This window comes from Squalius cephalus (assembly GCF_949319135.1).
Source record: "Squalius cephalus genome assembly, chromosome: 15".
Taxonomy (NCBI): domain Eukaryota; kingdom Metazoa; phylum Chordata; class Actinopteri; order Cypriniformes; family Leuciscidae; genus Squalius; species Squalius cephalus.
The window spans coordinates 10,639,746-10,656,537 of NC_137136.1; the positions used below are offsets into that span (position 1 = coordinate 10,639,746).

Genomic DNA, 16,792 nt, shown 5'->3' on the forward strand with positions numbered 1-16,792 from the left:
ATTTTTTTTTTTTTTTATTACATTTTTACTGTCGACGGTGGGCCTCCTTTCCAAGCAATATACTAGCGTTGTCATAGAAACGCTTCGGCTTTTGCCACCCGGAAGAACGTCTATTACTGTTGTGACGTCATGGTGAATTGTCGTTCGTCTCATTTTAACGCTTCCCTGCTTTTTTAATTCATTGTAAATATCTTACTGTAAGTATTTAACTATTTATACCATAAAGTACGAGAAAACCCTTCTAAGATTTGAATTTGTATATTGCCGCTCAGTTTTTCATAGACCAACCTCACTCTGACGTGTCGTGTGGGAAATCGAAACTAACTGCTGCACTATAAATAGGGAAGAGAGTGATGCTTTACTCGAGACTTGGGAGACAATAACTGCTGTTGTCTGTAAGTATGACATATATGTTATGCTATCTCGTAATTGGGACTTAAATCTCGCAGCTGTTAAAGTCTGTTTTAGTTAAAGGCCTAATTCTGTCTATTTATCCTACTTACGACACTATTTGACAGTATTCCCTGTTTATTTATGTATGGTAGCCTATCTCCAAAGGTTATATAGCCTAATACAGGTTAATATAGGTTATTTAAAGGAGTAGCACGTACACATAACAGTTCAATTTTAGATTTATGCTATAGCCTACAAAATTATAAATCACATACCCAGTGATAACTTAGCAACCTATAGGTCTTACCTGTTGCCTAATATTCATATTGTTGGCATTTTGGACACATTGCATAGTGACTAATGAGCTAACCATGCTTTTCATAGGCATAGGCTGAATAAACTTGTTCATGTCTGGTTTAACTTGACTGCATAATCACTGTCAGTACCAAACCCTGAACAGAAATAGAATCTGAAAGCTCCAATAAGCACAAACCTTTCCTCCCTGTTAAAATGGATGAACCACCTTGTTCTCCAAGGTAAGTACACAATTCAGTATTAAGAAACATTGAAAGCATTTGTATTTTCTGTAGTTAATCAATGTCTGTTATATTGTATACAAAACTGTTTGCTTTGGTTAGACTGTTTAATTTTTAGTTAGATTATCTAATTTCAAAATGTCAAGCTGCTTTAGTCTTGATAGATGCTGCTGTTTTATTGACTTTTTGACATTCTGTATTTTATTCTGATATAGTGATACCTGCTCAGGAGAGCCCCGTGTGGGCTGTAATGACAGTGCTCCTTGTCTTGTGGACACCAAAGTTGAGGGGAAAACTGGGAAGAATAAAAAGCATAAAAAGAGACGCAGTGCTGCATGCCAAACGAAAACAGGTGGTGATTGTACTCAGGTCACTGTTGAAGAGCTGTCGCCACCCTCACAACACCCGCCTGAGCATCATGAAAAAAGGTCTGCAGGATCAAAGCAAGAAAAGAATACTCGCAAAACAAGAAATGCTTCTATTTCACCTGAAACTTCTCCTGCACTCTCCTCTCATCGACAAAAAGCCCAAAGTGCACAGAAAACATCAGCTCGGTCTACCTGTGACCAGTCAACTCAGACGGAGTCACCCCAACTCCAATCTGTCCAAACGCAGTCAACACAAACCCCTCCGATCCAGGGTGAACACGCACCATCAACAGAATCCAAGTCCACTCAGACAAAACAGTCTAGTTTTCCCTTACAACAGGCATACTGGGGGAATTCATTCACAGATCAGTCAGCTGATCAGCAGAAACCCCAATTCAGCTCGAGAAACAGCTATCTGACAGTCATAACCTGGAATATAGACGGTCTGGATTTCGATAATGTCTTTGACCGGGTCAAAGGTCTGCTGTCACTCTTAGGAAAGTCAGTGTTACTCACAATTGTAATTTTTTTTATATTCAGTATGCATACATATTCAGACCAACCATTAATATGAATAGATTTCTCTTGCACAGATTTATAAGGTTATTAATAAGGTTCTAGATTTATAAGTAATATGATTAAATAGTGAATCAAATTTTTAAATGATCAGGTTTAGAGAGTTTACAGTTGCATAGTAGTGTTTCTGAGGTTGCTTAATTAATATCATTCACATTTAAAGGTAAAGTGTGTCATTTCTGCTCTACTGGTGGCACTAAGCATAATTTTGAAAAATATGATTGTTTTCCAACAATCAGTTTCCATGAACACTCTCCTGTCTGTCGTAGGTTAAACGGATGGTCCTGCCATAAACTCAAACCATTTGTTGAGCTGATGTTACATACTATTAGAGATGCTCAAAGAAACAGATCAATCTTTTGAATCTACAAATAAGTTATTGACTGTATAGTTTTCTTTGCATATTAATCTAAAAAATGTTTTTAACATTAATAGCATTGCACATATCATATATAGCATTTAGCAGTCTCAATTAACTAAAAAAAGATCTAATGTATTACAAAACCACTTACAAAAAGACTTTTAGTGATTTTATCACTAAATTATGATTTTAATGCAGGTACCGTGCAGATGTTGTACTTTTACAAGAGCTGATCCCTCCTTCTTTGAAGATTTTACAGAACATTATGACAGATTATCAGTTTCTGCAAGGTATGTTAATGGTTGCATACAAGCTCAATAAATAAATACTATTTCTGGTATGAATATTAGATGATTTTGTGTTTCAGCCAGTGAAGAGGGCTATTTCACCTGCATTTTGCTCAGAAAGGAAAGAGTACAATTCGTCCAGAGCACCATTGTGAAGTACCCAACCACAGAGATGGGCAGGAACCTGCTAGTTGCAAATGTAGGTCCAATTTTTGCTAGCCGTTGGATAGTTATTGTTTCAATATGCCTGATTATGAATATGCACTTTTTCTTAACCCCACTGACCATATTTATAATGATAAAAGTCATAATGTAAATTTATACCATTCAGAACATTCAGCGTCATGTTTTGTGTTTGCATGTTTGTTTAGGTGAGCTTTTTAGGCCATCCGCTGTGCATTATGACATCTCATCTGGAGAGCTGCAAGACAGGTTCTCAAGAACGCCTGAATCAGCTGCGGAGAGTCTGGAAATGGATGAAAGAGGCTCCAGAGGACCACTCAGTTATATTTGGAGGAGATACTAACCTCAGGGATTGGGAGGTTGTGTGTGATACAAACATATGTTTGCACTAAATCAAAACCCACATTTTACTCTGTCAAAATGTGACGTGTGAATTTGTTTGTCTGTGTTTGTTATGACAGGTGAATAAGCTCAAGGGGCTGCCGGACAGTATCTCTGATGTGTGGGAGATGCTAGGGAAACCAGAGGAAAGCAAATACACCTGGGACACATCCATCAATGATAACAAAGAAATCCCTGATTCTATACGCCTGCGATTTGATCGAATTTTCCTCAGACCAGCCGCAGAGGGTGCCCAGCTACGGCCGGAAAGCATGACCCTGATTGGTCTGGAGAAGCTGAAGTGTGACTATTTCATCAGCGATCACTGGGGCATTCTTTGTACTTTCACTTTTGAGGCATCAGAAGAGTAGTGTGTTACTATTCTTTTTTATGGCCTGCACATGATTATAAAACTAAATGGGTCATATGCTTTTTAAACAAATCATTACTGATAAACTTGACAATCATAAACTTCTGGTAGATTAACTTATACACCAACTATACCTATAAGGGGGAACAAGGCTAGGTGTCACACTTTTTACTCCAGTGATTCAGTGAATATTTCTCAGTTTCTATGTAACCACATGCCGTACATCTTGGCTACAAAAAAAAAAAAGCCTCCTCAAAATTTTCCAGTTATTGCACAGGACAAAAATATAATATAGTTCATCGAACTCACACAGACCATTTGTGACAACATATCACAATGGAACCTGCCAATAACCAGCCTATTATTGGGTGAAAACAGTGATGAAACAAAATCAAACCATTGTTTTGGACAAAACATTAAATAAATAAATAAAAATGTAAAACATTACATTGTGTAACATTAAAAACACATATGATATGACAACTTCATCCTGACTTTTATGAAATGTCCTACGAACATAGTTGTCCCCCTTATTTTTCCACTAGAGGGAGCTCATAGGACAGCCTATGATGAACATCAACCAGACAAATATCAAAAAAGTGGTATTTCTTAATTTTGTTAATTTATTATATTCTGGGTTTGGAACAGAGTAAGTAATGTTACTACATAGCATATATGAATACTTCTAATGGTTTTATGTTTATGTTTTATAGATTCCATTTAAGATTGCAGATTTAAGAATGCTAATTTTAGTTCATTATAATTAAGCATCATTGACACATTTGAATAGGAAGCACACAGCAGTACAAAATAAAATGTGGACTATGTGTATGCGTTTTGATTCAATACTCATATGCTGAAAGTCTGGACTAAATCTTTTGGATGACCATGAGTAGTTATATTTAAATGGATGGATAGGAATATATTCTTTTGGTGAGGAACTGGCACACATGGCCCTGTTTTCACTTGGAGAAATGATTTACAACACATTCTCTCTCCTAAACTAAACAGAATTGAAATGTGCCAATACAGTTAGAGAGAGGTGGCAGGCTGACAACAAGAATTATTTTTTGTCATTGGCATGGTGTCAGGAATTGGATTAACAAAGAGCCATTTACCAGGACAGTCCTCATCATGGACAGCTAGATTTAGGAATTTACTGTAATATGCCACAAATCTTCTACACTGCTTCTGTTTCCTACATTTATTTTGTACTTATGTTTGTCTTCATTGTAATAATCTAGAGAGTCTAAGAGAGATTCTGCCAGCATTACTTGTCACATAATTGAAAACTTACATCAGTAAACAGAACTTTGTCAGAATTTTATGCTAACGGAAAACAAAATGTCCTTTAAAATTAATGATAATATCATTAATCAAATGTTAACGCAGTAAACGGATCAATGTTCTGTCATGCTAATCTGTTTCCTTCATAATACATAACTGAAAAAGAAGAATTAATTGCCATATCATCTCCATAAAGTATTTAATCACATGTTGAGGTATTCTATCAGCCTAACTAGAAGGAATTATTTAATAAAGACCATCATGAAGGTTATGAAAGATCATTAGCTCCCACTGTTATAGGAAACCCTTAGTCATTTTACTACAACGAACTAAAAATATACTCACATTAATCATTTTAGAATATTTTATGCTGTTATTAAATTGGGTCAAACCAAGAGTCTTTGAATATAGTTTGTGTGGAGCCATGGAAATCATGCATTTTCATAAAATATTATCTGAACATCTGGTTTCATAACAAAGAGTCATGAATCCCTCAGAACAGTTCCAGAATCTGAATCAGAAAGAGTTTTATTGCCAAGTGTGTTTGCACACACACACATGGAATTTGTTTTGGTGCCAGAAGAAGCTTCCAGTACACAGAGACAACAATAAAAACAGACAACAAAATATATCACCTTATTGTACATGTTTGGTCATGATTATTACCAGCCAGATCAAATATAACATCTGTGGTGGTCTATAGTAATTGCAGTAGAGTTATCAAATAGTTACTGGAAATAACATTTTAGAGGTTTGAGTATCCAGAATCAGAGCCGTCTTGGCTTCTTTAATAGTGTTTTCCCACTTTTTGTCACATCATGTTGTGCAGAGTTCATTTAAATAAAGGCCTTTTCAGCAGTTTTTTCCCAGTTCAATGACACATCAGCAGGGGTCATAGCAAATAACAGTGAGCCTGACATCAATGGACATATCAGCATATATTTATTATAAAACACTTGCAAAGACAGTGAATATATTACAAATACTTTTAGAGAAGTCACAGTTTGTGAAGTGTCATTATTGCAAAACACAGCGTGTAACCAGAGAACATGGCGTGCCAATTTTTACCTTAAAGGGGCAATTCAAAAATAAAAACCGTCATCATTTACACAACCTTGTGTTTTTCTAAAACTGTCTGGCTTTCTTAAATGATTTATTTATATATATTTGACTGCATCACTATCATAAAAAAGCACCAAAAAACCTAATTAAGTAAGTGAAAGATGCTGTTTTATTTGTTTTTTTGTTGTTAGTGTGACATAAAAATTCCAGGACTTTATTAGCACAGCATATTTGAACCAAAATGCCCCTTATGGATCCATTGTTTTAAGGTTACATACTAAACTTGACTTCTGACTTGCTCTTGAGGTGACAGCTATAACCTTATCATTCATACAGTTTTAGAAATGAAATAGCATTAGAAGTGATTTGAGTGTTTAATTAAAATAAGATCACATAGGATTATGGGAGTATCCTGTCCCACTCTTCATCCCACAAGAATACTAACTGGAGCTGCTTATGATTTTCCAATATGTTAACAAATGTTGTTCGGCACAAACAGGACAATAGCATCTCACCTCACAGGATTGCCCATTATTTTACACATACTGTAAAAGCTTTCTTTCATTTGACCCTTTTGGTTAAACGTTCTAACTAATAAGGTCTGTTGTATAGGACTAGATGTTGATATCCCTCAATAAATACTTGGGGCACTGATGGAAATCCTTGGGATGGTCCCAGCGTCCCAGGTTCACTCCCTAGGTGCCATCTACTCACTTGAAGGCCCAGGCGGAGTCCTTTCTCTTCATCCACAGCCACTGGCTCCCCTTTTTAGCAGCCCTGGAGAGGTCTTTGACTGCCTGCCGATGGGCCTTCCCTCGCACTCCCATCTCCCTGAGTAGCCTGGATATTAAGGTGGCTACGAACCCTCTGCAACCTACTTCCACTGGGCGTATGTTCGCTTTCCAGCCTTGTTGTTGGGCATCGGCTGCAAGTTCAGCGTACCTCAGCCTTTTCCGTTCGTAAGCCTCCTCCACTGCACCTTCCCAGGTCACGGTGAGCTTGATGATGTAAACAAGCTTGAGTGAGGCTGACCACAGAACAAGGTCTGGTCGCTGGTTTGTAGCTGTGATCTCAGCTGGGAAGACGAGTTTCTTGTCCAAGTCTGCCAGCAGCTTCCAGTCCCGTGCTCTGCGCAGCTGGCCAGTGTCTGGTCTTGTGGTGGTGAGGTTGGCTTGACCCTCGCCTTCCCGAACAAATGGTGTCGGCTGCCACCGAGATGACGGGAGAGGAAGGGCATTCACACTTGTCCGTCGACTTTCTAGCACTGCTGCAAGACTCTTTAACACCTGGTTGTGCAGCCAGGTATAACGGCCTTGGGTGAGGCTGGTCTTGCATCCCACTAAGATGTGCTTCAGTGTTGCTGGACTTGGGCATAGAGGGCACGTGGGGTCTTCGGCATACCATTGGCTAAGGTTTGCGGGGGAAGGCAGGACATCGTAGGCAGCCCTGATGGTAAAACTTGCCTTGAATGCCTCCATCTCCCACAAATCAATCCAGGAGATCTTCCTCTTCTCCACTCCTTTCCATGCCATCCACTGTCCTTGCTTTGCCTGCGCCACAGCTTGGGCGCACCTTCCTGCTTCCTCCTCCTGACATACCTCCTGGACCACCAGCTTGCGTCTCTGAGATGTAGAGGCCTTGCTCCACACTGGTGTACTGGCCCCAAGGCCAAGACCAATCCTCCCCTCCTGCACTCGGCCCACGATGTCCTTGTGTCTGAGTGCTGCCTTTGCCTGCTCAGTAGCAGCCAATGGGGTCCACTTCCTCCCCGTTGGCCATGATGGGGGCAGCTTGGGCTACGAATGGATCACACGAATCCAGCAGCATCATCTCGAGTCTGACTTTGGCGCACTTGTACTCCTCTGTCAGACTGGAAATGGGCAGGTGTAACATCCCTTTGCCGTAGAGCCCAATTCTGCTGAGGCACCTGGGAAGGCCAAGCCACTTCCTTATATATGAGCTGACCAGTCTCTCCAGCTTCTCCACCTTTGAGAGCGGGACTTCATAGAGGGTTAGCGGTCACAGGAGACGTGGAAGTAGTCCATACTGCATGCACCAGAGCTTCAGCTTGCCAGGAAGCATAGTTTTGTCGATGTTCTCCAGGCCGCTGGCTACCTCTCTCCTGAGCTGCTCTACTTGCTCTTTGTCTTTGAAGGAGGCATCATACCAACGACCTAGGCTCTTCACTGGCTTCTCGGAAACCGTTGGAATGGGTTCCTCTCCAATGTGAAATCGGTGGTCTGACAGCTTCCCCTTGATAATGGAGATGCTTCTAGACTTGGTCGGCTTGATCTTCATGCGAGCCCACTCAATGTTTTCCTGGAGCTTTCTTAGTAGCCGCACGATGCAAACCTTAATTGTGGTGAGAGTTGTGAGGTCATCCATGTAGGCTCTGAGCGGTGGCAGCCTCAGCCCTGGTCTTATATGCTGTCCGCTAACTGTCCATCGAGAGGCCCGGATGATGACCTCTATGGCCAGGGTGAAGGCCAGCAGGGAGATGGTGCAGCCGGCCCTGATTCCCACTTCCATTTCCATGCAAATGCCAGTTTCCTAATTCGTATATCAGGCAAATGATGATAGCGTTAAGATCATAATTCACAGTTCAAACTGAAATATGACAAATGACTCCCATGCTATGGGTGCCCTGCACACCCCCTATTAAAGCAGGTGACATTGCAAGTGACTTGACAGCATGGAGATCAACTGATACCGTGGCGGTCCAAAGCCCACCTGTGCATGCTCAGATTAGCAGGGGAAATAATTACATTAGAAGGCTTCCTCCACTGTACACTGGACATATTTCAGACATGATAAGCCTGAGCTGTCAATAAGGATATGCACAAGGCAGGCAGATAATACAAAGAAAATGAAGAACAGGCTTACAGATAGACAGATCACTGATTTAAAAGATAAATCGGGGGAAGATATTTGTTTGTATTTATTTATTTAAAATAGAACAGATTAATTAACATCACACGGTTATATCAATGCTCCAGATTCAACCACAATGCCTCATTTTAATCTGCTTTCCCTGATATTTGAAAGAAAATCATACACAGTAAAATATATTCTGTTAATAAAAACTGGCTACTGTGTTTGCCAGAAATTCACTGTTTGGTGACACTGTTTTATTTATATCAAAATCAAAAACATAATTGTAACAATAATTTACTGCAAAAGTAAAATAAAATCAAGTAGCACACCTAATAAAAGATGTTCATATGGCACATATTTGTGTGCCAATTTTCCATTACTTTGCAACAACTTTACTTTAAAGTAAACAAACTGTAGGCTATTACATATTACAGTTTAATTCACTATGACAGAGCTAGTAGGCTACACCGGTCTATTCATACAGATTTATTGTGGACTGCCTAATCCAGAGCAGGTGGCAACAAATGTAGGCTACTATATGTAATTACTTAAATGAATGGCTATTCCTGGATTCTCATATTATATGAAATTCATTTGCATATGAGAAAAGAGCTCACCATTATGAGATTCAGCACCCTGTTGGTGGTGGAAATTCTAATATGGAAATTGTACAGTAAGCCCGGTATTAATGCATTGCTGATGCATGGAAAACTTTACCGTGTTAAGAAGAACATTGACCGTCTTTCAACAAATTTTCACAAGCAAAATACAGTTATTTCAGAAGGAATCCACGCAATTGTAAATTTCGCACAAGGAAAGATTTCCCTACACTGATTTTACAACGTGTTCGACGCATTCACCGTGTTAATTTTCATAAATCTGATTGGAATAAAAAAAGAGTTCTGAGGCAGCTTCATACATTGACAACACAATGGATTGTTTGCCCGCAAATCTGCACGACCAACTTGAACCCGTTGCGAAATATGTATGTGGAAACATTTCTTTCGCCCTAGGCTACCTGTTCGCGTAGATTCCTAGGTCCACGAAAATTAGACGATCAACAATAATCGCAACTGATTAAAAGGAGGTCGACTTTTAAAATCTGTCAGTAATTAGTCAGTTTCAACATTAAACTGAATGTGTTTGTGCATTGTAGGCTACCTGTTGCCACTGCCTCAGGCGATAACGTGATTTCTTTTTACGAGCGTCTTTAGCTGATTTGAGAGTTGTGTTGTTCCACACATGATTGTATTATTATTCCAATTATTCCCTCACCTCTGTTCCTAATCAAGAAAGAATTTAAGGCATGCTCCCTGTGGGATGGCATAAACAATGAACCATGATGTGCTCACTCACAAACAGCTGAATTCTGATGGCTGATGATACACCAATGAACTGCCATTTTCAAACACAAACATCGTAATAATCTCACAGTCCTCTTCTATATCCACCCTGGTACCAGGAGACTGTGAATGAGACATATACAATGTATCATTAGTAGCTACCAATAACAGGCTGGTGATTAAAGAGGCTCTTGATGAAGTGTGGCAGCTCAATTATTTGACGTGCTGGACACAGTAAACACGTTTCACCTTCTGAAACATGATGGATCAGTTTGGACTGCTTCATTTAATTTTCCTGTCTCTTCGTCCAGGTTGATCTTCTGTAATGACACCCAAAGGGCTCTCCAGCCCTCATTCTGTCTTTATGGCGTATTTGGCTATGTGTCAATACTCTTGATGAAAGATGAGAGATCTAAGGTTTGAAAAGGATGACACTGAACACCCAATTATCGGCTAGTGGCAGTTTTTTCTATTTTTGGAAAGCAATCCACTGTGCTCTGTGGCACTCCTATTGTTCTTCTAGGCTGCGGTTGCCATGAACACCACGTCGGTGGCGTCTGACATGGCGGTGACCTGTGGAGAAAAGGTTGGCGAATGGCTTGCACACCTTCTCCAGCTGGTAGATGTTGTCACTTAAAACATTTCCCTGCAGCTTTTGCCATGCTGCTCGTGATTGTCTGATGCTCTTTCAGACAGGCATCCTGCACAAAATTTCTTTGTTGTTGTTCTAGAGGAAATTAGTAAATGCACCCTTCAGTCAACTTGAGGGCATGAGGACAATAGAGTTGATTGTTACAAACAAAATTGCTTTTTTAGTTCAGATTTGCACTTATTATTCCAAGTAGCTGTTTGATTTTGATTACCCAAAAGACAAAACCCTCAAAATTATTGCTTACCAATTATAATTCACCAGAGGGGAGGATTGCTTATGGGCTTTTTTTGTACCAGGCAGAAATGCAGCATGAAAATCAAATCAAACCATCATTTTCCTGGGAAACCTTTTGTCAAAAATCATACAGTTATTATCATCAGCATCATCTGGATCTGTCCTCCCCACCCCAGCGTCTCTCAGAGTCTGATTGGAACCTCAGGGAAACACAACACTGATTTGATTATTTGCCTTCTTATTGTCATGACTCCCTGAAAAATAGGCTAAGTTATGTCTCTATGGCAGAATGACAGTGACTGAGAAAAACACAGATTATGAATACTTCTGCTAACCTCTGGACCTTCTGAATGGAAAATGTTAAAAAATCTTTCATTATTCAACCATAGCATGTCACAAAAATATTGTATTTACAATAAAACATTAGTACGGTTGCTATAAAAATACTTCAGACATTGCTAATTACTTAATTTGACTGAATGTTTTAATGTTCATGTGTATATATATATAAATAGTTAAATAATATTAATATGCTAAGTTATTCAACTACAAAAAAATCTACTTAACACAGTGTCCTAACCAGACAGGACGCTGCGACACATGATAAAAGGTGATTTTCCATGTTAATCAGAGTTTTTAGCCTAACCAGCCTCGACGGCAATATTCTATTCTATTTTAGAGACAGTTTCCTATTTCAGCAAAGTTTCTGCATTTAATGTTAAAATGGTAGAATATTTATGAATTTGATTATGTATTTATCCATTTGGTTGCGAGTATAGTGCTTTTGCAGAGAGACTCCGCCCACACGCTCTTCTCATTGGCTCTTCTCGTCTAGTGTGGGCAGAATAATTGCTTGTTGCTGGAATCTTATGGCATCATGTCTAGGTTAGGGCACGGTGTTACACTTTAAATACTGTTAACTATCATAATACAGTAAAATATACAACCACTTGATGCCTTAAAGTTCAAGAGTTGGCAAAAAAATTGGCCATAAATTTTAACTAAAAAACATATACACCCATGAGAACTCTGAGATATATATACACTATAATCAAAATTGTATTTTACTTTATAAAATATTATACTATTATTATACATGTATTTTGTTAAATATAAATGTTTTTTTTTTTAATATAAATATAAATATAAATTTTTTTACAACAACATGTAATTTATTTTCACTTTTGTTAAAAGGCCATTAAAGCACCAAAGTATAACTCTACTGGTCAGTTTTATGGCTATGTAGGACATCACATATGACCCGTGACTATTTATATTGGCTGTTGATTGGTCAGAAACACAAAAAAAGGCTCAGAGCCAAACAAACAGTGTCCAGTGTAATGAATCATTATCACCAGGAAAAGACAACAAATAAAGCCCACGGTGGTTAGGGTGTGCATGCATGTGTGTGTGTGCATATATTTTATCTTGAATGCACTTGTTCGTCCACATCGATTTCCATGTAGACACACTATTCATCACTATGAAGGAGACTAGTCATTAAGTTTGACTCTGTGTATTGATTTACATCACTATAACCCTATAACTCCCCAACACAGCTGCCACCTAACTGACTCTATAGGTGAAAAAGCGTGTGGATAAAATATATCTCTGGTTGTCCGCCCTGAGGATCAGTGTGAGCCGCTTGTTTCTATTTTTCTCATAAGATGTGACTTTATGTTTTCTGCATTTAATGTCAACACCAATTCCTATTATTACACGGGTGCTTTACAGAAATTCACTTTCTAAATAAAGAGCTCTGTGTCAAGACAGGGCTAAAAGGAAATGGAATAGATTTTCTCCAAGTTCAGTCTGCTGACACTTGTGCTTTAGGGAACAAAGCTTTCTGGCCTACAGATGAAATGGGGACCAAATGAAACGCAAAAGTACTGGCAGGTTTGGAGTGACTGAAGTGCCCCCAGGAGCCGGCCTCTCGTTATCACCGTAATACTGCGCACATTTGTATTCACATAGCATGATCACACACCAGACCTTTGGAAATGACTGTTTACAGGGGTGATCTGTAGAACAAGCATGCTGACACATGGAAAAGGAAGACAAAACTAATATAATTCATACGTAGATGTTGACTGGCAGACATTTTATGCATACAAATTTGATTTAAACTGGACTAAACTACATAATTTATTGTAATATATATACTGTATATATATATATATATAGCTATAATATAAATATATGTATAGCTAAACCAATAATTAATATAAAATCCAAAACATATCTCACTTTTATGTCAACTCCTAACTTTTCAAAAGAAGCATTACACTGTCTCTGAGAAGCTGCTACTCCTTGACTTCACATGCTGTATTAAGAAATATAACTAACTGTCTTGCTGTTATTCACCAAGCACAAAGAGGTGCAAGTGAAAGCTAAAGCTTAGTTGCCATAACTGATGCCTTGAAAGGAAGATAATTAGAGTGGTTTTTACCCTCCGTTGCTTCCCTCTTTGTGTTTTCAGCTTTCATTTGGCTCTAGGGCCTGCAAGTAATACATTCAGAGATAGCAGCAGATAAACAACTGTTATAATCTCACATGATTTACAACCTATATTTATATTATTACAAAACCAATGACCTATAAAAAAGGACTTGGTATGATGGGGCAATATGATACCACAGTAAAGGCCATTTCCCCTCTGAAATGAGCAACTCATGAAAAACAAGGCTGGGGAGGCAGTTGGCAAAATGTACAGGAGATTTATAAGAGTCATAAAGTTCAAATATTGACAGGTTTATGTGCTTTGGTAGTTGCTTTCATTGGGTTAAGCCTTTATATCAAGGGTTAATTTAATATCTGTGAATTTTCCATCAGCAATGAAACAATCCATTGATTTTAAGGTAATGGGACAAAGGGTGAAATAATATCATGTGAATCAACATTTTCTTTATATGACCAGCTGATCTCCGTTTATTTAATGGACTTAACTCGTTCTTCATGGTGCAGATCTTCCAAACACGTTTATTATTATATCAGAAAGAAAAAATAATAATGAAAATCATGTAATAATGTGAAAAATAAAGTATGTTTCACATTATCTATTTGTTCCTATAGCAGATGTGGCAGTACACACCACAGCTGCTTGTGGAAAGGAATGGCCAAGCATCAGAGCATATGTGTGTGTGTGTGTGTGATCATGCATGAAATTATCACACCAGGGTGTAAACACCACCGAGATGAGAATAACAATGCACTCGCAACTGCACAACTCACCACCACTCACTGCATAACTAAGAGGAAACTGCACACCATCACAGGTACATTTGACAGCCTCGTAAACTTAATCTATCGTTTGGGCAGTCCAGAGAGAGGTGACGAGACCTCATTTTTTACAGACAGTCAGATGTTTTTGCTTTTAAAGAAGCACAAGACAGTCTTTGCTGGAGATGACTATCAGGTTTCACACAAAATACAAAGTTTGAATGCTCCTGTCTTTAAACAAAATGGGGAAAACATACTATTAAATATCTAAAAAAAATATAATTTCAAGTTTTACTACATTTTTTTTCTGCTGATTTACAATGAAATCATAAAAAGGCACAGATGGATACAACAAACAAATCTGAAATATTCATTTTCATTTCATTTTCAACCTTTCACACAGATTTTTATGCTGATAATATAATTTGTAATGGAAAAAAATATTAAAGCAAAAGATGGACAAAATACAGATTTTTCATTTGAAAGTATCACTCAAAATTGTATGCTGATAATATAATTTATAATGAAAAACATTTAAGAAAATAATGATAAAAATACTAACATTCTATCTAATTTGGTAACTAAATACAGTTATATACTGTATCTGAACCAAAACCATTTTGTTTTGTCATTTTGTTCACAATTTTTTGCAGAGTGTGTTTATTGTGTTGGTACCATGGCAGGTTTAGGACTGCCGTGGACAGCTGACTTCTAAAGTTTTCATATTCTTCATATTCTGTGCGGTGGTCAGTTCACAGCAGTAACAGAAATTATATTTTCCAATAAATTTAAAATGATTTTTTTTTTTCCTTTTATGGCCATTTTTACCTTTATAAAGCCATTTTTAACCTCACTAAATGTATGCATCATCTTTTGTGTCAAATTCTTACATTTAATCAATACATTTAATTAGAATAATAAGACACAATAGGGCTGTTACCAATCAAATGAAATCAACTTAAACAAAATTCATCTGTGCAATGCAGAGGAAACACAGAAGTTGCAACTGAAGTGGCATTTAGATGCATTTTACACAGCTCAGAGGGGACATGAATGCATTTAACCTGCAGTTGCAAATGCAAATAATGTTTTGATGTTTTAAACATAAAACGCTAAATATTATTTTTTTAAATTATTTTAAAAATGAAAAGATAGCCTACTTTAAATGTGAAATTAAAACCACCACTGTTAATGAGAGAGTAATTGATTTAAACCGATTCATTTAAACGGCTGATTCATTCAGAAACGAAGAATTTGGCTGTCTGAAATCGCCCCCTATAATAGGGCACTATTTGGGGGGGGGGGGGAGACAGTCATTTGTAGTGGTGTCTGAAACCATAGTGGATGTTATCGAGTGCACTCATTCAATCCCACAATGCACCGCAATAATGAGTGTACAACCGATGAGAATACCCATAATGCACTGTGAGAGTCACGCCCCGAATTAATTCCCACGATGGACCAAGATGGTGCCGCGCCGCCGCAGCTGAACTGCTGGTCCAATGTGGCTACAGCGTAATAGTAGCATGCAGGTATAAATTCCTTGACAGTTATTTTAAAGTGTAACTCTCGCCAAAATGCAACCTAGGGTCTTTTTGTTAATCTACCTAAGGCAAATTTTCGTTTAAAAGCATAATTAGAATGGAAACGCCACTTTTAAGTTTGACCGTATTTCCGTTTTGGATCAAATTGCCTTTTGAATGGGAGTGCTAGGGGCACGACTATGATAGCATCAAAATAGCTATTTTTAAAACACTAAGAAGGCTCGACACAACATGAAACTTTGCTCGAAGTATCACCAGGGGCTCTACACATGAACTCGAGCATTGAGAACATTGTTTGTATACACAGAGTTTACTAAAAAGAAATATTTTGAACAACTCACTGTAGCTGTTGTTGTTTCCGTCCGCCGGCATTTTGTCAGTCAAAAATAATCAATCTCCGAATGCGAATGAACTGATTCTTATATGAGGATCCTTTTTCAAATACAAGGTCAATACTGATTTTCACCAATGACAAAACAAATTATCCGTGAATTTGTATAGAACTAAGCTTTAGGAGCTTTCCATCTTTACTCTCCTCCCTGTTACGTTGCATTCGGAGATCATTAACAAACAAACTGTATGATTTAAATGTACATGCTTCTTTCTATTCAGGAGACTCGCTTTGTTGTTGTGGCCAGTGATCTCCCGGCCGTGAATAAAACTTAATTTCTACAAAGAGCAAAATCGTGTCACATATATGCTGCGCAGCTGAGAAATAGATTCTACGCTCAAAAGACAACAACAGAACATCTATGTGTGATTGAGGTAGTAATAGAAGTACTAAAGATTCTACGCTCAAAAGACAACAAAAGAAACAGCTCAAGTGTGATTGAGGTAGTGATAGTAGTTTCTTGACCGGACGCCGTCACCTTACTTCAGGGAAGTATTGTATTGTATAGTAAGTATTCAGAGAATTCAGGGAATTACCTCGAGATACTGTAGTTATTATTTTTAACAACTGGAAGTTGTTAGTAGGTCAGATTTAGTAGGTTGTATTCGTATTAAGAATTTCCACGACACGTCACACATCGTAGACGTAGACGATATATATCGCACACCCCTAGTTGAAGGGATTCAAAAGTTTGACTGTGGCTTTTCTTTAAATCTCATGTGCGAGTTTGA

The 16,792-nt window shown here is 38.1% G+C and overlaps 1 protein-coding gene across 3 annotated transcripts; it reads left to right on the top strand.

Moving 5' to 3' along the window:
- Window positions 1–121: 121 nt before the first annotated feature.
- tdp2a (tyrosyl-DNA phosphodiesterase 2a) lies at window positions 122–4,333 on the top strand. Of its 3 annotated transcripts, none has more exons than XM_079895325.1 (7): window positions 122–395; window positions 778–929; window positions 1,145–1,798; window positions 2,433–2,524; window positions 2,602–2,720; window positions 2,893–3,063; window positions 3,166–4,333. In XM_079895325.1, exons 2-7 carry the CDS (start codon window positions 904–906, stop codon window positions 3,454–3,456), a joined length of 1,353 nt encoding a protein of 450 aa, XP_079751451.1. In that variant the 5' UTR covers window positions 122–395; window positions 778–903; the 3' UTR covers window positions 3,457–4,333. The 3 variants fall into 3 exon arrangements, with proteins under 3 accessions (XP_079751451.1, XP_079751453.1, XP_079751452.1); XM_079895327.1 differs by having other exon boundaries at window positions 314–395; window positions 870–929; XM_079895326.1 differs by having other exon boundaries at window positions 332–395; window positions 854–929.
- The last annotated feature ends 12,459 nt before the right edge of the window (window positions 4,334–16,792 follow it).